Source organism: Streptopelia decaocto, assembly GCF_964273445.1.
Source record: "Streptopelia decaocto genome assembly, chromosome: 7".
NCBI lineage: Eukaryota > Metazoa > Chordata > Aves > Columbiformes > Columbidae > Streptopelia > Streptopelia decaocto.
In genome coordinates this window covers 15,885,859-15,908,128 of record NC_138661.1, presented here as the reverse complement: position 1 = coordinate 15,908,128, position 22,270 = coordinate 15,885,859, and the positions used below count along the sequence as shown (strand labels likewise).

Genomic DNA, 22,270 nt, shown 5'->3' with positions numbered 1-22,270 from the left:
AACATGGTTAGGAAGCCGTGGAAAACCTACTATAATCTAACATGAAGAAAACCCCACTCACACTCTTCCCTCATGCTGCTTTCCGAGCACAAGGATTTTCTGTCCAAATCTCCCAGATACACAGACTTGCGCCCCACACATAGGCATTCCACATAAGCAGCCAGTGCGGAAAGCCATGAAAAATGTTATTTCAATATTAGGCTCAGCAGTTTGCAAAGGAAGAGAAACACTTTGTTACTCCAAATGCCTGCATAACATTGTTGACTGATTTTGACCAAGTAAATCCTACACCGAGCACCATAAAGATAATTAAGTTTAGCACAGGGGGATTTCATGGTAACCTGAACTACCTAACATGGTTCTGGGCTACCGTGGAGACTGAGTCCTGCCCTTCCTTCCACCCTCCTGGTGGGCAGCCAGACCCTGGCTGGAGCAAGCAGTTACAGTATCCTGGCAACCTTTTATTCTGTAACCCACTCACCCTTCCCAGGCCTTAAAGGCATAGAATCATAGAATATCTAGAGTTGGATGGGACCCATGAGGGTCATGGAGTCCAGCTCCCTGCTCCTCACAGGAATACCTAAAACTAAACCTTACGGCTAAGAGTGTGGGTTGATATCTGCAAGAAAAATTATGTTTTCTGATTTATTTTCTGCTCGGGAACAAGAGCTGTTATCTGAAATTTAGCACTATCTGTAATTTCTTTGCAAACGCTCCTAAAGCTGGGATAAGTGATTATTGGATATTTTAATGAATCAAAAGTATTTACTCCATATCTGCTGCATCACTGGGACTAAATGATTGAGCAATACTTCTGGACATGAAATACAGGCCTCTCATCAGTACCAGATATTTCTGGAGATGTAGCAGCTCTTGGGACAGACCTGTTCAGCTGTGCAAAGCCAGTGTTCATGGACCAACCTGTACCAGCAGCAGCCCACTAGGGCCACCTGTAGCTCAGTGTGACAGCCTGTCCCAGGCCACTGGCTCAGTCACTAGGACCCACTGTGCGAGGGAAAGCCTCCCCTTAATCACAGGCATGATCTTCTGAGCAATTTGTGCAAAATTATTTTTATCATAGTCATTTTCAAATGCACATGACTGTTCAAAACAGCTTTTCATTTAAATGCCACTTGAATTGGTATATTAATTCATACCAGGGAAGGCATATTTATGCTGCAAAAGCATTTAACATCTCTATGCATATGTTACTAAATGAGGGTAATAACTACGCATAAGAAATTCTGGCGTAGATAATGAGATGCTGAACAAAAGCAAGTTTTATTTGTCCAAATGCAAAAATGCGGTCAGTCAGTAAAGGTAAAGAAAAAGTGTATTTCAGGGTGCTGAGCACAACTGACCCAAGACAGCTCCTGTGGCATGTCCAGAGGTTACAAAAGGCAGTTTCAATAACAGAGAATGTAAGACACAGATCAGCTCTAGAATCCTTTAGCTAAACCTCTCTCACAACACTAGTCCTCCTACCTTCTCTGAATCACCCTCCACAGCCCCTAAAACACTGTTTGGCAGTGTTTGGGCAGGCAGACGTGTTTCAGTGCCAGAGAGTGCTCAATACCTCAGCTCTCGCCCAGTCACTCGGAGGGACCCACCACACACCCGCAGCACACGCAGGGCTTGTACTGGGGCACTTGCAGCTCAGTGACCCTGCACAGGATATCAAGACTTCTGGAAGAGGGAAAGATGAACCCACTGTGGCAACATACACACCTGTCTGAAGTCAGCATCAGTCCTCCCCTCCCTGCTCATCCATGCACAAAACCATTTAGCAAGGAGGGTAGTCAGAGGACTGTGACTGACCGCCTGTTCCCAAACTCCCTGAGGAGAGGGACAAGCTGGGGCACGTTCCCTGTCCCCATAGCTTGCCCACAGGCCACAGGCTCCATACCCTGACGTGAATTAATGAGATCCAAAGAAATGGCAGGCTGGGTTTTGCTTATAAAATCTGCTCAGCTCCTGAGCTGTGCCCCATTTGTGTTGGGCTGGGCTGAAAAGATACAGACGCAGTCTTGCACCCACTGTGGTCTTGGAGCCATCTCTCTGAAAAAGCAGATCAACTAATTACCTGACTGCTCCACATTACGGTTCTTGAAGCCACGACATGGCAGCAGAGCCATGCAGGGAGGTGGCGATGCCAGGTCTCCACGCAGCCCCTGGCACGGTGAAAGGCACCAGCCACCCTCCGCATGAGCCACCCTGTGCTCGCGGGGCCACACTTCTGAGCGCTTCTTCCTCAAGTACAGCCACTTCAGCAATCTTTCTAGTGCATCTAATAAGTCTCTCTGGAGTACTGCAAGATTTATTTAATATTGGTAATGCGCTACTGAGAGCTTTTAAAGTTATTTTGCAAGTGCAGTGTCTTTTTGTTGGAATTATCCTATTATTTTGCAATGTTTCCTGATGTACTATTTTACTATTTTCTCTCTGCCAAGTCATGCAGTTGGTTTTTTTTTTTTAAAAAAAGACTTCTTAAAATGTCTCTCACAACCACTCCCATTTTACAAATTCTTTTAAACCCTACACTTATAGAATACAGATTTTTTAAAATGGTTTCAGTATGTCTTGGATTCTGATACTCATGTACTACTTGACTGTTTTCCAAACCCTGTTCATATAAAACATACAAAAATGCTCCAGGAAATTCAAATCACTCAGCATCAGGGAGACTGTTTTCCAATTATTGAAATCCTTCAAACTTTTCATAATCTTTTCCATTTGATTCAGGGATTGAACATGAAAAATAAAAGACAAAACTCAAAACCAACACTGGACTGTGTCAAACTTTGTACAAAGGCATGAGTGTGGAAGCAATTGTGGTTCTGGGAATTGCGTGGCTCCTGGGATAATTTAATAACTTTTCAGTTTCCCTGGACAGTGTAAAGAGAGCTCTGGGAAGGAGCAGAGCTGGGGGGCTCTGACCCACCTGCTTCAGGCTGGAGCCAAGGGTCTGTCACTGGCACAGATCAGAGAGACGAAGCGCTGACCATTGTCTTTCCAAAGCTGAAGATTCTCGGTCTGCTCCAAGAGGAGCTATTTTGAATCACGTTACCAGCACCTGATTCTTTGCCAGCTGAGGGACTGAAAGCCTCCTGGGTAGCTGCACCCATGTAAAGCTGAGTTAAACTGCCTGAGTAGGTGCAGAAGCCCTCAAGGTTGCAAATAAAAGGTGTAGTTATTGCCAGCATAATATTTTAGAGGCTAATCCTATCACCTTGGCCATCTTCCAACACAGCCTTTTCCCGGGTTATTTGCAGTGAATGTTTATGACAGTCAGTGATTGTTTGCCCTAATTAATGTTCTAGTGAATAAATAGTTCTTTAGAATAAACACGTCCATATCCTAGTTTATAATCAACCCCTTCAGTCAAGGAATGCTAACATCATGAGTACATACAGCACTCATGCATATCATAACCATTTCCTTTCCCTTACAAAACAATCCATATGAAGCCTATGACTAGTGCAAGACATTCTGCCACAATTTACCATCTGTTTCATCCAAAAAAACTAAAATCAGAGAGAAAACACTGTTTGTAAGACATGTTCTGCGCAGGCTAACTCTGAAAAAACACTGACTTTTCTTCCAACCATTTGTTTGAAGATTAGTTTCAGACTTTGGTAACAGCCAGGGCAAATGGGTTACCTCTTTGCTTCCTAAGACTGCTAGGGAAAATACATAATTCTCAGGTCTAAAAAAAATTTCCATAAAGAGCAATCAACATTTTAAAATATAGTTCTATTTCTGAATGGAATCATCATGTGCAAGTAAGGCAGAGCTGGGTTCCGGGGATACCTTCCCTTTTAGTATCAGGAATGACAATCGGTAGATCTGACCATAGCATTTTTAGTTTTGATATTTCAATCTTCAAGTAGTTAGGAAGTAAAAAGTATAGGTGAGAACGCTTAATTACAAATCTCTCACCACTCCATAAACTCCACACACACACTTCTGCAGTCCCAGGTCAGGCTAGGAGACAGGCCCGTCTATCCTGATTCAACTAGATAAGTAAAATGCAGGTGTGGTGTCTTTTTCTGTTTGTTTTTCTTTTTTCCTTTTTACCATCAGGGAGACTGTATCTGTATTGGATATCTCTCTGGTTTAGGTTTTGATCTTCTACCCCTCACATTATTGAGGTATTATTTAACAATCTTCAGAGCATTTACTCATTCAGGCAGCTGAGGAGTAATTCTATCTCTATCCCTTTTACAGGTAACACCCCAAGTTCAAAGATAGCTTTGTTTCTTTTCTCTAAGCAATAAGGAAATACTTGAAAGGGCAAGAACAAAAATGATAATTCAAGTAATAAACACTGCAGACAGTGATTTTCAACCTTTTCTAATAGTTATCCCTTCAAGTGTCTCTGAAGAGATGCACATCTCTCTTTAGTGACCTTAAACTTGACAAGAGGCTTCCTGCTCACAGACTCTTTAGTCTGCGAAGTCACAGGTTAAACACCTCTGGTCCAAAACTTCAGCAGACATTCTTCAGATCTGGGGTATCTGCTTCAGAGTTTGCCCCTGGAAGGTACTTGCAGACTCAGCTGCAATCTCCATCTTGTGAGCTTGTCCCCAGCTGCTGAAATGGGTTAGGTTTCAGCTTTGCTCAGCTTCCTAAGAGTTTCACCACCAGTCAGCCAACGAAAAAGCACTGCAAGCCAACAGCATCAGTCTCACAGTCTCTGGAGGCTAGAATTTATGTATTTAATTATCTCCCACTTGTCCTCCACAGACTGTACAATCCCTCAGTACTGGGTGCCAGTCACAGCACTGATATGCTGATTAATAAACCTCTGTGGTATCTGCCTCTTGGAAAGTGATCAGTGAACAATTCAGAGTGAATAATGTATCTGATAAATTGTACCTCTTTGGCTGGCCATATATTGTGTATGGACAACCTCATTTTCTCAAGTGTGGTTATTTCTAACTATTTGCCAAAGACACACTGCAAATTAGTTTCGCTCTGTAGACTATTCCCAAGTAATTCTTCTTTGAGCTTCTTAATACCCCAGCTGCACTGTTTAATTTTGGTTTGGTATCACAACCATAGTAAGAAATCGTCCATCCTCCCTGGCTGGCTGGCCGTGGCTCCTCTCATTTGTGTGCAGTTCATCACACAGTACGTCCCAAAGGCCATTCTCATAACCAGGACCCCAATGAGTTAAACTGCACACGTGGAGCGTGCTTTCACAGCATCCTGCAGCAAGTAGAAGCACTATTACAGTTAAAAGGACAATACCTCTGACACAGATTCCAGACACATGTTGAAAGGAGTTCAGTGCTGAACACAGAGCACCAGTGTGTACTTTGGGACATGGATTGGTGGAGAGAAGGGTCGTACAGACTGTAGCTGCACTTCCAGTGCTCTGCACATGCTGTCGCAGTTCCACCACCCACATCCTCCACCCACCCCTTGAAGCTAGTGATACCCAGAAGATCCTCAAACCGTGCTAGAGCACATGGCCTCAGCATGGGGCCTGCAAACATGCTGGGACTCAGAAGTGTGTCTTACACCAGGAGAGAGGATTCATTGCATTGAACTTCAAGCTGTTGTTGGGACACCTTGGGCTTGGAGCCCTGTGATTCCCTGGGGAGTCAGTGCAGGAGCAGGCACTTCCAACCAAGGATCCATGCCAGTGGTGGGACAACTTGCCTTCTGCAGGAATCCCATGTGCTGAAGAGGCCAACAAGCATAATGTGGGTGCTCAGGGCTACAGGATGTTAATCTGTATCCAACTCTGCATTCTTTCCTCTTCCACATCACTCTTTCCACATCTGGTTCTAGGGTTTTTTGCACATACTTTTTTTTTTTTTCCTCTTACAAAACCAGCATTAAATCTTATTTGACCATCAGTCAAATGCCTCTGCTTCTGCGTGAGCAATTGTGTGCAACCTGGGAGCACCAAGCACACAGCTTTTAAACTAATAAACCCTGTAAGTCAAGTATTTACTAGAAACATTTGTTGGAAATAGTCACTTGCAAGTACATAACAAATATACTCTAGGGGCACGGTATCTTTTAGACCCTTTAAAAGAAGAGCTGAAGGACTAACTCCCCAAAACATAAGATTTCGCAGATATATCTTTCAAAGCATTAGAACTAGGATGATGCTAATGAATATTTAAATGGAAAAAGTAAGACTCGCTGGAATAAAAAAAAAAAAAGTAGCAAGTAATCAGGAAAATACTAATGTTAAAGACAGAAGGTTTTGATTAAAATAAATGAGTGACTTTCATGGGATCAAAGCACATGATTATAGAAAAATTAGCAGATTTTAATTTGTTTGGAACAGGAAGATCTGTTTATATAAAGAGAAAAATGACCACTGCAAGAGCTAAACCCTTACAATGCTGTCAAAAACATACAGGAGGATAAATAAAGCTACACTTAAACAGCTAGCACTCTGGACATAAAGTATTACTTGCACTAAACTGATAATGCCAGGCTTCATATTGCAAAAAATGGCACTGGTTCGTGTTCAGACAAACCCATGGGCAAACAAGGCCTGCCCACTGCTGCAACTGCTAGCAAACTCATCCCCAGGCTCAGAAACAAAGCAGAACACTGCAAAACAGCAGATCTAAACTAATTTTGAGTGGTTGAGAACATTCCTGGAATTGACTAAAATTGGCTGCTTTCTGGTGACTCATTTTTGCCTGACCTATTGGCAGTTTCCATGTCTTCGTCACTCCCCAACTGTGCGTGCTCGCCAGACACTGTGGGTTCCAGAGAAAGATTGCATCTCTGCTTTCCACGGCCCAGAGCCCTCCCAGCAGTGGCTGGAGGCGAGCAGGCGTCGTGCTGCGCAGACCAGCATCGCTCAGCCCCAGCACTCTGACAGCGCAGAAGCTCACAACAGGGATGAAGAACGCCTCCGACATGAAGCAGCACTGCCTTTTTAGTAGTCTGACTGAGGGCTGAAGTCCTACAGTTTATAAAGCTAAAGGGGATTTGAACCTCCTCCCACTGAGATTAATCAAAACGAAAAGCAAGAGTAAAGCGGCAGCAGTACCCAGCGGTGAGCCGTGAGTCTCAGCAGTCCACCTCCAGCGAGGAGGACCAGCGAGTTATTTAAAGCTGTGATCACAGATAATTACTGAGAGTAAAGCCAATGCTTATTCTTCTCAGTCTTACATCGTCCAGTTTTAATTACCTTTTAGAAATGGAATACTATAAGAAACCCAAACTCCTTTTTTTTTTTTTTTTTTTTTTTTTTTTAAATCCTGCAAACATCTGAAAAGATGAAGCAGCTCAGCTCTATCTAGACCGCAATGGGACCTCAGGGCCTACTTCTTCTCAGCAGCTTTGAAAATCCCACCTATGGGTCATATCTCTGGGGATGCCGGCTGCCAGAAAGCGAACAGAGATAATTCAGCTGATCTGCACACACGGACTGGCATATTTGACAGACATTTCCTGACAAACATGTCATAGCACTAATAATTCTCAAACGTCTGAAATAAGCAAAAGCCATAAAGACATAGATTTTTACAACCCAAGTAATTTATAATTCTTCTTCAAGGAGTAATATACATCATGACACAAACTTATCTTTGATCTAAAAGAAATAATAAACTTTCTTAAGTAGTCTCCAAGGCCACTTTCTAAAGATACCACAAACACTTGCTATGTTTCAAAGGCATTTCATGTCACTGGAATTTTCCCCGGCTTTTCCCTTGGAATTCATATATCAGGGCTCAGCAGGTACCTTGCTAAAGGGTGACTCAGAAACCAGGAGAAATAGGTTATCACCTTCCTGGAGGAAAAAGCATTTGACTGTGTGATAGGGGACCCCTGCTAAACCAGAGCACAACAGAGCCTCCGATAATCAGACATTTTGTGCGACGGGCTCAGCGAGTGCAATATAAGCCACAATGCTAGATGCAAATTTTACTCCCTGATTTAAAAAAAAAAATAATAATACTGAATTTCTTGAATCTCTTTTTTAACTTATTGCATACACCCAGGTCATGTTTCAACAGCTGTAGATGGGACCTTCAACCCACACCATTTAACAAACTTCAAGGAAGGGATCTCAGCCGTCCCAGTTTAGTGAACATTTTGGGGCTGTAAAAGTCGATATCATGTCTTGAGCACCAGCAGCACCTCCAACTGACACTTTCTATCAGCTTCACTGGCTGTCCCTTATCTCCAGCCTTGGTGGTGAGCACCATGACAGGAATATTTTCACTTCTTTTTTCCTGCCTTAAATGAAGGAGTTCCCCATTCAGGCCTGCTGCTCACAAAACGGTTTATCAGGCCTTACTTCATCGCACAGGGCCCACGGATCCTTCCACCCTCTCTGCCAGCACCGTAGCCAAGGAGCGGGCTCTCTCCAGAGACAGGTGTGCCAACGGGCTGGTCATTGTCCCTGACACCAGCCAGGGCTGCTGGAGCCCTTGGGCACTGCCTCCTCCTAGCAGGCTACTGATTTCTATCTCCTTTTTATTATAATTCAAATCCCTGAAATTTCAAGGAACTTAATAGCTTTGACGCTTCTCTCTCTCTCTAGCTAATTTAATGGAAAGTGGAAAATGAGTTCAGAAGTTACCAGGAGCCAAAATATACACACACACCTCATGGTCGTGACCATCTCACTTCCTTATGAAATAAAAGTAACAAACATTGCAAAACCTTACCAGAATCCTGGGAATTCTGGAAAAAAAAGCAGGTAAAAGCCTGAGGTGATTTCATCAGCGTTCCTGGCTGGGTTTCCAGCTCGGCCAGTGCCCTCCAGCCCGGTGGTACCGGGCGTTACGGCCGTGGCCGGGCACGGCGGGCAGCACTGGCAGCTCCGGCGCAAAGAGAAACCAGCAGCTTCCTCCTCAGTTGTGTGGGAGGCAGCACAGGATTTCCTCTCTGCCTCCTGCGCGGGGCAGGGGTGACAGAGGGGATGACAGTCTAAAGATATATCAGACCAGAAATTAAAAAATAAAAAAATAATAATAATTTAAAAAAAAAAAAATAAAAAAAGAACACCAGCATGGCATGCTGTCACTGTTTGAACGGTAGGTAAGATTTAAATAGAAATAATCCCCAGAAACTATCTAGCTCAGGTCATCTACTAACAAGCTGGTTAATTCCTGTAAGGATTAATGCTTGAAATTATTATGTCTGACAGAAGTTTGCTGAACAGGAATTAGTCCAGAATACACAGCATGAAAACCACCAAGAAGCAAAAGTGCTGACCAGTACACGTCAGAGCTGAGATTTTTAGAAATCATTTGCTTGACCTCTACCATAATTAGAATTTTCCTTTCTACCCACTTTATCTTCCACTTTTTTTTACTCTCAGCTCTCTAGGAGGAGATTCCCTGCACAGACTGACACACTGATCTAGATTCCGCTCTCAGTTACAACCCAGCAATGTGAAGAAGAGGTTAGCCGACATTTTGGGGCAATCCCACTGCTGCACAATTTGGCTGAATGGAATACACTTTGTAGGCATTAGCTCACTCTCATGATGGAGCACATGATGAATTCTCCATTCCTGATTCCCCAAAACTACTGGAAAATATAAAGCAGCATTTTCCCTTAATTAATCATGATCCCTTGGGTACGTCTGCTGTTAGACATTCAATGAACTGAAACCCACCAGTTTGGTCTACCCACCCACTCCTATTTGCACCATCCTAATGGTGTGAATGCAGTTAATATACTCCAAGGCAAATCCCACTTATATTCAAGCTAGTGTAAACTGAAAGCAAGTCCACATGACAAACAAATCTCACTAGTCTTTCAGTTGCTGTGTCATAATTTGTACTACACTGAGCAGCATTTCTAGGATTACAATAAAAGTAAGGAGGAAAGGTGGAGAAATCAGTGAAAACAAAATGTGAGGAAAAATCTTGGTTGAAATTCGACTTCCAAATCAGGAATTACAAATACAAGCAGGGATAAAGCTCTGAACCACTCCACCCATTTCAGGGGCAGAATAAGGCTGCACAAGTGAACAGCATGGGGAAAGTCTGAAGAGATGAACAAAAATGTGATGAAAATCTAGATAGAAGAACAGCAGTGAAATAGAAACTGTTGATCAAGCCAACCCTGCGAAGTTGCTAATACAGAGGATTGACTGAAAACCAGCAGCCTTAGCTGGGCTGTGACCATATGTGCAATGCAGACTCCAATGCAGCCAACCAACACAGAATTTTGCCATCAATGGTGAAAAAAAAACAAGGGACAGAGGAAGAGCAACATCTCAGAAGTTCACAATGCTGTCAGTGCCTCTGGAGAGGTAACTAATAGACCAGCTACTTTCCAACTGTCTTTTCAGCTTTTTGCTAACAGGAATAATCCTTAGAAATGATAAAAACATCTCAAAACATGTCAGCCTGCAGACTAAAATATATGATGCCTGGGGGACTGCAAACTGGAGAGCAGCCCATTTATCTGAAAGTCAAATTAGGGCTGTTTTAGGATTGTGTTGCTGTTTGAATGGCAGAGTTTAAAATGCCTACAAATGAACCCCTTCACACACTTATCCCCTGTTCTCTCTCTCCTGTGGTAAATCCCATAGTCACTATAGATTTGCCACAGTCCTGTTAAAAACAAAACAAAAAAACAAAACAAACAAACAAAAAGACTAAAACTACTAGCACTGAGAAAGCAGGGCATATATGGCTAGCATCAGCTATACACAGCAGCTACTACACACAGTAAGAAGCGGACTGTTTAGATGCCTAACCTAGGAAGCACAGGAGCCCAGCAGCTACCCTGGTGAGCACAGCCAGCTACAACCTGGAGGCAGCAATGAACAGATGAAACAAACAGTCAGAGATGTAGCACTCCCCACAAAACTTTCAATAAGTTAGTATAAAAATATATTTTAAATATATAAATCCCAGAGTACCACTTGAGCTCCCTTTAGATCCAGTCCGATTTACATTTTTCTGTATTTGAAAAGGAAATTACAGTTTCAGCAAAACACACCAAATGTCTTCACAGCCATCTGATCTGCCATTCCCTTACCATAGGAAGGACGCTGTTTCCAGTTTCAGCAAGGCATGGAATAATGTTTTTCCCAGCCTTCACATCCCTCTATTGTTTCTGTTGTCATTCAGATGTTCCCCTAACACACGCTCCTTAGCCTGATATCTCTGTGTTCAAATGTGGATGTAATTAGACACGCAGAAAACCAGCTGCATTATCATGTTACCTGACATCTGTAGGCACTGCAAAGGGAATGTATTTCTGCAGACAAAGTGGAGTTAAAGGACTACCTTACTCCATCAATTAACCTACTATACTTAAGTGATACTCTTGACAGACTGGCCTCATTGCCTACTAACATTTGCATCCTTGAAGCGATGTAGAAGGAGTGAGACTGCTAACTGTTTAGGAGACACAGTTGTCACCCCACTAGGGTTACAAATTATAAAGTATTGTCTGAGCTCTGATAAAGAGCTATGAAACCCCTCAGGAATGAAACAGAGCAGCAGTGTAGAAGATTTTCTTCCAAGAAGACCAGCACAATTCTGCTATACATTCTTATTACTCTGCAGAGGCTCAGGTCCTGGCTGTGAACCAGCACCACTCCACACTGCAGGTGGCACATGTAGAGCAGCGGTGGCATCCCCAGTGTGCTGAGGTTACTGCTAAGGCAGAAGAGAGGCAGCAGAATATGGATACAGAGATGGAACACACAGGAGCTACAAGACAGTGGTAGTAAGCAGGGAAAGCCACAGGCAGAGCAGCATCTGCCTAACCACAGTCAAATTTCCATATATATATAGTAGCAAAAGAGTTTTAAGGAGGAATCTGAGGGATGGTCATGACGTGGATTTGGGAGGGATAGCATGTAAGGACAAGACTGGGAGAAAAAGCATGGAAGTGCTCAGGTGAAAGCCTACCAAGCATTAGTGGAGGTTGGTATCATAGTCTGGCCAGAGGTGGAAGCTGCTCCCTCAGTAACAAATGAAATGCAGCTTGGGGATGTACGGGAATCCAAATTTCCATCTTCTGGGAAAAGTCATATTTCTAACTATATTTTAATTCTGAATTAGAATAACATTGGTATGAACAGACTCTTCATGTAGTTGCTAATCCCCAAAGAATCTCATTTGGAATTGCTGTGAAAGGACTTCTCAGAAAAGGAACACCCACACCAAGCATTCGAGCTGTCCTAAGTACTGGGTTTGGAGGTACTGGAGGGGGTGGCACAGACAGGCGGCAAGTCCTTGGTCTCTCTTTCTAGTACAATTTCACTCTGTGTAAATAATGAATCATTATGCAGAACCTAATCATTAGGCAGAGCCTAATGATTTAGGTGTCCCACCTGCAAGCTGAGCATCTGAAAGATCAGGTTAAGGCAGTCATTATGCTCCGTCCCATTAAGAAAAAAAAAAAAACACCACAACTATTTTGACTTTACGACTTAGCATCAAAAAACCCAAACAAACAAAAAAACAAACCCTGAAAAATGCCAGATCTGATTTGAGCAAGACTAGAAGAACCAAGATGTGAGTTAGCTGCTGATATATTTGCTTAACTTAAAAAAAAACAAAAACAAAAAAAAAAACAACCAAAAACCTAAACTATTTGCAAATCCTCAAACTAAGGTGTAACCTGCTAGTAGCAATAATCTAAAAGCACTTCACAAATACCAGAGTGACAGATGACACGGGAAGGACGCAATATAGAAAACAATTACACTTGGAGCACTGGAGCACTAAAGCAGCCTGTTAACATCCAGCTAAATTCCTCAGCACTGACTAATTACAACTACTCAACACTAGCAGTGCTTAAAAAAAAAAAAACAACAAAACCCAAAAACCCAAAAAACAACAAACCAAAACAAACCCCACAAACTAAAAACGTTGTAACATCTCAAGTATTTGGAGTAAATGTGTTAATGTAATTAGTTACCAAAATGTTTTCATAAGCACCTTCAGCTCTTTTGTCAGACAGCAAATGCTACTTTGCTCTGCACAGCAGAATGACAGTACCAGCCCTCCTCCATCATTGCATATTCTCACAATACACAATAGCTGGACAAGCAAACAGCCAAGGAGAGAAATAAAGTAATGCTGAACGCAAGAATAGCTTTAGGGTTGCTGATAGCCCCATCCTGAGCACCTCTCAGGTAGCTGCCATCAGGTGGTTACGGTGTACAAGCACCATGACAAGGGAGGCCTCTAAGGGAGCGTCTGAAGAAGGGATATTTTGCAAATGAACAAATGATGTTTCTGCCCACCTTCTGCAGCACTAGAGAGGGTACACGGTGTTGCAGGCAGAACAGGGATGGGGGCAGCGAGGTCCAGGTGGATGGGCAGTGATGAAAGGCAGCTGTGCTGTGGACAGCTGGAGGTGGCACAGCTACCACTGCCTCACACAACCCCGCGCAGGGACAGGGACACGGCCCCGCTCCCACACATCCTCGACTAACTTCCTCTCACTGCTTTACCATCGTTCTCTTCCTTCCCTCTTGTCTCCCTAATTATTAATTTATTGATTCTACACTTACCCCTGAGCTTCTCTCAGGGCAGGCAACATTGAGTTTTGGGGATCTCCATAACAAGACCATTCTTCTCACAAGAACCTGTAGTTCTGGACCAAGAGTTTGGTACTCATGGCATTACTTTTCAACTGAGGTGCTTCAGAAGAGAAGCAGTCACACCTGGGGTTGAATTTGAGAAAATCTGGGTAAAGAAATTAATTCTACACTGAAAGTGTCTCAAAGAATTAAGTAGTAACTGGGACTCAAGGACACAAGAAGAGTGGGGGAAAGTTCCACAATACAGGAATTTGAAGTTTGTCTATTAAAAACAAAGAAACACACCAAAATACACCCTAAAACCAAAGAAAACACAGAGAAGCTTTAAATTTTCCTTTCTTGTAAACTGAAGACATTTTCTGTAGATTGGTATCTCACACCAGCAGCATGCACCCACTGACAGAACAACTAATGGAGCTGGCAGGTCTATAATCTGAGAATACAAGGGAAAATCCCAGGCTCTGGTGAAGCCAAAGGCAATATTGTCAGAGTCAAGATTTCTACCCTGACTACTGCAGACTTTAAAGACAAGGTAACAAGAAAATTTTTCATTAGGTGCTGTCTTTATCTGGAGATCTAAATTAACTCAAGCACTTCTCTGGTGTTTACTCAGCTGGCATTATTAGCTACGTACTTCATACAAAGCTTGTGCTTAACTTGCTGCACCTATAGACCGTTTCTGCTGACTTATATAAGAAGCATCACCTGCATTTGCCAACCACTGTCATGTGCTGTTCATGTAACCAGTATCACGTTCCCCCAGAGACCCAACAGCGCTCATGCAAAGAGCCTTTTGCATTTTAAAAAAATCAGTCATCTAAGTTAAAGAAAATGTCCAGCCTGGGGAAGAACTGACAGCTCCAAAGACTGGTTTATTTTATTTACTTGCAGAACCTTTAAGGCAGGGGCATATTTCCTTAGTTTATTTTATTTACTTTCAGAAGCTTTAAGGCGGGGGCATATTTCCTGACACGACCCTGCCTTTCCATCTAACTGACTTGAAAACACAGTGCATGCATCAGTGCCTCTATGCTTTCCACCTTCAGCTTCCCTGAACTTCTTCAGGCTCCACTGACAACAGGGTACAAAGCCTGGATAAGGACCAGTTATTATCTCTCTTAAACTACTCCTCAATTAGAGGCAACAGATGTTTTTCTGCTAGGATTGTGTCATTATAATGGCAGGAAAACAAAGGACAAGCATGCAATGCTTTGAAACACCGATCGCGTCTATGTAAGGTGGAGAGAAAGCACAGCCAAAAGTAACCCTACACTTTTTTTCACGGCTTAATTTTTTATTGCTGTTGTGTTAGTCCAGTAAATTGAGTCAGCATAAGATAAACTTGCAGGGTCAACGCTTCAAACATTTTGTTTTTTAAATAAATCCAAGCACCCAGATCCACTGTGCGTGGTTTACTCTGTCTCACCAAACTCCAGCCCAGTACCCACAACACAGTGGCCACACACATCAAGTGTATCCTATGAGATGAGATGTTAGTGTCCCTGTTTCACAGACGGAGACACTGATGCTCTCAGCAGCATCTGGCTTTCAAAAGTAGCCTCCAACAGACAGTGCCACGTTCAACAACACACGAAGCACCTGACATCATTGGTCCCTTTTTAAATCTGATTGTACATCCTCCTTCAACATCATAGAGCAAACCTGTGGCAGAAAACACAGCTCTTCTGAATCAGTCCAACACATAAAAAGAAGGATGACCACGTGCTCAACAATACACTCTCAACTTGTATGTCGTTTGGGAGTGCTGTTTACTCAGCAGAAACTATGCAGTTTCAGAATTCATGAGAACTCTGGTTGCATATGCCAGCCTGAATCAAAACAATACTTACAAGTACATATGTGCTGTTACTCTCCAACAGTGGGAGGAATGTGCCAAGGAGAGGAAGCCTGCAAATTGGGCTGCCAGTCAGACTTCTGTTGCTGTTCCTGACTCTGCCAACAAATTCCTGCATCACCTGGGCAAACAACACAGAATCACGTGCCTCACTTTGACGAGCTATCCCACAGATACAGTAATATCCACCTGCCTCAAAGGAACCCAAAAGGTTTTGTGGGTCTGACTGCTTCTACTAAAGCAAATGTTTTCTGTTTTGGTTTGTTGGTTTGTTTTTTTTTAATTATCCCACTCTTTTCAGCTTTTTTCTTTTTTTAATCCCACTGTATTTAGTGTTGGTGCATCCTCACATTGAATACTGTGTGCAGTTCTGGGCCTCAGAATTTAAGAAGGATGGTAAGGTACCCAATCTAGAACAAGGGCAATCTAGACAAGGGCAACAAAGCTAGTGACTGGGCTGGAAGAAATGTCCTGTGAAGAGTGGCTGAGGACTTCAGGCTTGCCTAGCTTGGAGAAAAGGAGGTTGAGGGGCAACCTCATTGCCCTCTGCAGCTTCCTGAGGAGGGGACATGGAGAGGGAGGTGCTGAGCTCTTCTCCCTGGTACCTGGTGATAGGACACATGGGAATGGCTCAAAACTGCACCAGGGGAGGTTTATACTAGATGTTAGGAAGCTTTTCTTTACCAGAAGGGTGGTCATCAAACACTGAATCAAGCTTCCTAGAGAGGTCGTTGATGCCCCAAACCTGTCAGTGTTTAAGAGGCATTCAGACGATACCCTTAATAACATGATTTAGCTTTTGGTTAGCCCTGCAGTGCTCAGGCAGTTGGATTAGATGATCATTGTAGGTCCCTTCCAACTGAAATATTCTATTCTAGTCTATTATTATTATTATCATGACAATCAAGTGCAAGGGGAACAGCATATAGTCTTAGCAAAAGGTCTCCAGCATTTCCTGATGACATGCACTGCATCTACTAAGTGTAACAGTAAGTCCCCCAGCAGAAGCTAACCCACATGGGCCTCTCATTCATCTTGCGCTCCCAAGTATTACTGACACATTTCTGAAAAGGCTTTCTGCATAGCACAGCCGTAACACCACTTATTTCACCTTCTAATACCACTAAACAAACACTGATCAAGAACAAAACAAGCAAGCCACAGCTTGATATCTGCATTCCAAACAAATTATAATCTCATGGTTCTCCTTGTTTCTTTCTATCTCCTTCAGTTTCTTCCAGGCAGTTATTTCTTGCATCTGTTCAGTGATATCCCAAGGCTGAGATTGCCAGTTAATCCTCAAAGCAGAAATTCCCTTGAAGTCCCTCGATATGAAGGACTTGATATCAAGGCCATGTCTTCTGTTGAAGCGTGACAGAGAAAACATGCCTGACATGAAAAGTCAGTTCTGCCAAAGGGAAACAAATGAGTCCACATGATCTTTAAAAATCAATGCATTTTTTCTTGGAATGCAATTAAGCTGTGTGCACAGACAGACAGAGACATCAAAGATTGCTTATTAACCTGACATGTGGTATCAATGAGAACGCCCTTCCCTGTCAGATCTACCAGCTTCATCTCAACATTGGGGTGGGGCCAGTTCAGATAGCTGAAGTTAAATACCCCAGGGCTCACAACTGCATGAGTTTTTTTTTTTTTTTGTAATGTGGGCAGTACCATCTTGTGATTCCATTTACTAGCAAGACAGGGACACAGCATGGCAAGCAACAGGTCACGCTACTTTGCGTCTATGAAGCAGTGAATCCAACAGCAACATCCAACAGACAGCATGTCCCTGGTTTCATCCAGCCGCCAGACAGGGTGTTGCAGGGTCATCAGTTCTCGTGGAAGCCAAGGACCGACCTGAAGCTCCAGCCCTGGAGAAGACTGTGTAAACAGAGATCCTTCTATAAGGATGTCCACTTTCATTTTAAGACTTTGTTTCTTTAAAACTTTGACTGTTATGCCCTAAGCAGTCAAACACTAGAGAACAAACAAGAAAAGTAAATGTTGAAATGAAAGAACAAAAGTGTATTTAATTTGATGAGGACAATACTACAGCTGGTCATGGAAGTATTGTTATAAAAAATTTCTACCATCCTAAATGCATATGCCACTACCAGCTACAGGCAATTAAATTACAATTCAGACCAAAACTTTACCAAAATTCAAGGATGTGTAGTTTGGGGTCTATAACTAATCAGTATCCAGATGAGTTTTAAAGTTTAAACACTGAACTTTAAATACTTCTTGATTCTTCTCATGTCATTTCAGTGTACTTTTATTTCATCAAAATTAAAAGCACAAATCTTACCATTCAGTTGTTTGCAGAGCAGATCCGCATGACCAAAAAAGACCCTGAATACTTGCTTTGCATGTTTAGACTTCACAGAATTGCTGTCAAATGAAGCCTGAGAAAGCTGAGACATTTCCGACCATCAGTAGGCATTACCTTTAAAAATATTTTCCTTGCAAAATAAAAGTGTACCACTGCCAACGCTCCAAAGACAGCAGGAAGATTTTTTAGCCAGACTCAAAGAGGTATTTAGGAACCTGATACACATTCCTGTTGGTTTCAGGTGCCTGAATACCTTTGTCTTCATATAACTGTAAAAAAATTCCCTTGCCAGTTATGCTCTCTGTTAACACTCCTGGAGCTCAAGAAATTTTCCTGTTACCATGTGGTTTTTTCCTTTCACATGCCTGAATTTCCAGGATTCATGCTTAGCCCACAACCATTAAGCATACTTGTACAACGCAGTTATAAAGGGACACTTTCTAAGGACATAAGTGCACAGGTATACATGGTAACTACCCCGCGACAAGTGTGCCAGGACAAGTCATCGCTGTGCCACCAAACCCATCTACAGATGACAGGGGCTAGCAGCTAAAAGACAAAACAAAACAAAAATCCAGGATCTTGTGACTGCTACAAATGATTTGGGATCTGGCCTACCAGCCACATCAAGGAATGCATTATTCTGAATCAGGATGAGTGATCATCCCTTTTGCTTGGTTTCAAGGGAATTATGCTTATATGATGAGATTGAGTAAGTCTTGAAACTGTTGGCCAATTTTGTCAAAATAAAATAGATCTAAAGACATCAGCTGAGATCACAGCCCTTCTGTACTTGATGTACTAGCGCCAATGTGTGCCTGGCACAACAAAGACAGGAACTGTGCCCTGAAGATGCAGCAAAGTAAAAACAAAGAGCTTTGTGACCAGCACAACTCAGGAAACCAGATCTCCTACAGAACTGTGTTCCTTGGTTGGCTAAATGTTTACACTGAACTGTACTAAGATTTTCTCTTTCCATGTTCAAAGTGTGATGTATTAAATCAGAGTTATTTATCTTCTTTGAAGTTTTTAGGGAGATGCCAGTCCAGGGGCATTCACCTAGAAAATCCTTCTCCTTTCCTCCTTTTTCCCTTACACTGAATATCTTGCTGCCAAATGGAGGCAGTCACATATGAAGGTATCACTCAGTCCCTAAGCTAAAAACAGGATATAATTGTCAAGTGTCTAACTTTAGACTTGCTTTTCCCTGTTGGTCTGTTTCTACACAATCTGCAAGAACTTAATTACCTTGGAGCTGTTCTTCTTATGCCATACTTGGTTGAAACTGGAAAATGGAAATAAAATATTATGTAAAGGACAAATACCAAGATGCACGTGCACACACATTTTAAAGTGCAGCATAAACCTGGTTTCCAACAGAAGCTATGCTAAGAGCTGAAGGGTAGTTATCTTTCTGAAGCTGTGATGCAGGTGCTAGGTTTGGAGCACCCCCTTGGGCAGTGGCATTGCTCTTCAAATCATGTGGGTGAGGCTGAGCATCCACAAGTGTACACAGAGGTTTTCATGATGACTTGGGAGCCACAGATAACTGGAGGGGCACAGTAAATGGTTTACACTAGTAAAAAGTAGAAGTTTTGACCAGGATGGGAGGGAAAGGAGGGGCAGCGAAATACACAGCTGAAGGAAGCAACTGGAACTATCAGAAGAAGGAATACAAGAAGAGAAGCAAACATCACAGTACCACACCCTGAATGGTGGGTAATTCTGCCTTCACTGGGAATTTGAGAGGACTCTGGATCTGATGATTCATGAAGAACGTGAAAACAGCACAGGGTGTAGGGGGGAAAGTCTCTCAGCTTTGTCAGACTCCACTTCCTGACAGCCAGTTTGTAGTGAACAATGTCCTGTGACTCATTAAAATATGTTTGTTTCTCATTGAAACAGAAGTCGCCACGGGACCGATTGCAGCGAGTTACATTTCCTTGATATCCAACTGTCACACACTAAGCAACCAGGGAGACCATGCCAAGCTGATGTGCATTTCAACAACCCACAGATTTGAGACACTTCTAGAAAAACAAGTAAAACACTTGAAGGCAACCAATCATCTTTTAAAGTTCTGTAGCATTTTTTAAGTTCTTTCCCCAGAAAACAACCACTGTGTGCAAAGATTTCAAATGGCATGCATGCAGCGTGCCAAGAGCTTAAAAGTAACATCCAGAAGTATCAGCAAGGAGCTGGTAAGAGTAGCACTGTGATACTATTTTTCATTCATGGTTTAAGATAGCCAGGCTTAGATTTGAGGCAAAGGAGAAGGCAAGCAACCTGGTCTGATGAATTTACAAAAGAAAGCAGTGTCTTGCAACCATAATTTTTACAATAAATCATCACATACATCCATAATTCCTGCAGATTTCATTAAGTTAACCTATTTGAGTTATTTGTAGTAAGACAGTTTAACTGGACAACGAACTAAATTCATGTAGGTCAAACCAGTAAGGATTTAGGAATAAAAGAGCTGTCAGAAACAAGCACATGAGAAACTGAAGCCTTACTACACATTGGGGTGGGCGGTGTTTACTTACAGAAGTCACACAGAATCTAAAAAGGGGGGTAGTAGCTCTTATCATATAAAAATTGGGAAACCTTTCTAACTGTTTAGGAAGAAAAAGGGAGACAAGGTCAGACCTGCCTAAGGCGACTCAGAGCCGAGCTAAGATATATTTAAGAGATTTGAAGGGGAGAGAAGCTGGGTAAGGCGAACAGAAACAAGGAGCTTGAAAACTGCAGCAGAGTCCTGACAGTGGGGACCGAGAGATGAAGAAATTTGACAGTAACACTGAGCACCGGCTCTGGCAAGAGCCCGACACCTGGGAAGGAAAAGTTGCAGAATGCAGTTGAACGTTTCCACCAGTCTGGCACTCATTCACAGATGCGATTTTTCAAAAAGAAATAATAGGTTTTACCCGTTTAGCTTACATTATTTAGCGAGGTACGTTGCAATTACTGCAGCTACGTTATTATTCATATCAGTAGTACAGCGGGAGCGCTCGTAGTGCCCGGGGAGCCCCCCCGGCAAGGACAAGCCCTCTGCCTCCGCTCCTGCTCCGCGGCTCCGGCCGCACCCGTCGCAACCGTTATACCGTGCGGCGACACCACCAACCTGCGCGGCGGGGACGCCCTGGGACCAGCTCGGAGGACGAGCCGAGGCTCGGGGGACGCACCGGGGCCAGTTCTGGGGACGAGCCGAGGCGCGGCGGCTGCCAGGCGGGGCCGAGCGGCCGCTGTCTTGGCGGCGTTTCGCCCCGCGCCGGTCGCAGAGACCGAACGGCCGGGGGGCAGCGCCGAGCAACAGGAGGCGGGTCCGGGCGCCGGGCGGGCTGTCAGTGAGCCGAGCCGAGCCGAGCTGAGCTGAGCCTTCCCTCCCCGGCGGGACGGGACGCCGCAGCCCCAGGGCGCCGCCGCCTCACTGTTATTCCATCACCCCCCGCCCGCAGCTCCCGGAGCACCAGCAAGAAGCCCCGAGCAGCGTCCCCGGCAGCGTCGCAGGTTCCTTCCTGCGGGCCGGCGCCCCACTCACCGCCGCGGCACCCGCCGCCGCTGTTCCCGCAAGGGCAGCCCAAAGGGGCCGCGGTGCCGCTTTCTCCTCCGCGCTACCGCCGCTCACTCGCTCGGGCGCTCACCCACCCTCGGCGGGGCCACCCGCCACCGGCCCCGCCGCTGCGGGAGCTGCACGGAGCGGCGCGGAGGACCCGCCCCCGCCGCTGCGGCCCGGCCCGGCGGGCGGCGTTATGTAAGTCGGGCCGCGGCCGGCGCCGCCGTCCCGCCCCGCGGGAGCCGCCGGCACAGGAGCCCCAGCGGGGACGGGCGGCCCGGCAGGTACCGGCCCTGCCCGGCGATCCCGGGCCGGGGGCCCGGCGCGCTGCAGCCTGTCCCTGCGCGGTGGCAGGCGGGCGGCCGTGGCCACGGGCAGCAGGTGAGCCGCGGCACTGCTATTTTTAGCAGAGTAAAATGCTCTGGAAGAGAAAAAGCTGAGTTTCTCGCAGTATCGCGTTTTGGGGAACTTGGAGCTGTGAGGGTCAACAAACACCAGGGGGACAAACACCCTGGAACAAACTACAGACCATCTTTACAGGTGCTGGTAGCCCCAGCGATCCATGGCAACCTGTGGGCACGTTTCTTAGCGTTCCTTCTGAACGCCCAGCTAGTGAGAAGGCAGCCTACATTTCAGCAGTTGTACGTGAGTGAAACAACCCCAGCCCATCACGGTTATAGTATGTACAGCAACTCACTTGGATGCATGGAGTATTGTAACATATATTTGAGGAGGGAGTAAAAAAATAAAGCAAGAACTTAGGAAACAAAACCTGTTTCTACTGTAATCTGATTTGGGGGATTCTTTCCTTTGTAACCTGTCCAAGCAAAAAGTCTGCAGTGGACACTCAGGTTCTTCTGGAAAAATCAGAAGCAAAAGGGGCAGCAGTGGTGGTGTGTTGCCAGCCACAGTGTTGGTTCTGTGGCCCAGTGAGAGAAGCCAGTCATCAACACCTTATGCTCCATCTGCAGCATCAGAAGTTATAATAACATGAAAGCCAGTGTGTTGAGC

The 22,270-nt window shown here is 44.2% G+C and overlaps 1 protein-coding gene across 7 annotated transcripts in view; it reads right to left on the bottom strand.

The window, feature by feature from the left end:
• The window catches only part of SYNE3 (spectrin repeat containing nuclear envelope family member 3), a 66,519-nt gene extending 45,082 nt beyond the window's left edge, over positions 1 to 21,437 (bottom strand). For 4 of the 7 annotated variants that reach the window (XR_014184546.1, XM_082057652.1, XM_082057656.1 and 1 more), the window contains exon 1: positions 8,655 to 8,823. Coding sequence is in view for 3 of the 7 variants with exons in the window: in XM_082057652.1 (XP_081913778.1) it covers positions 8,655 to 8,709 (55 nt within the window). In the remaining 4 variants the exon portion in view is untranslated. The other 3 variants (XM_082057653.1, XM_082057654.1, XM_082057655.1) reach the window with 3 other exon arrangements.
• Positions 21,438 to 22,270: the final 833 nt, after the last annotated feature.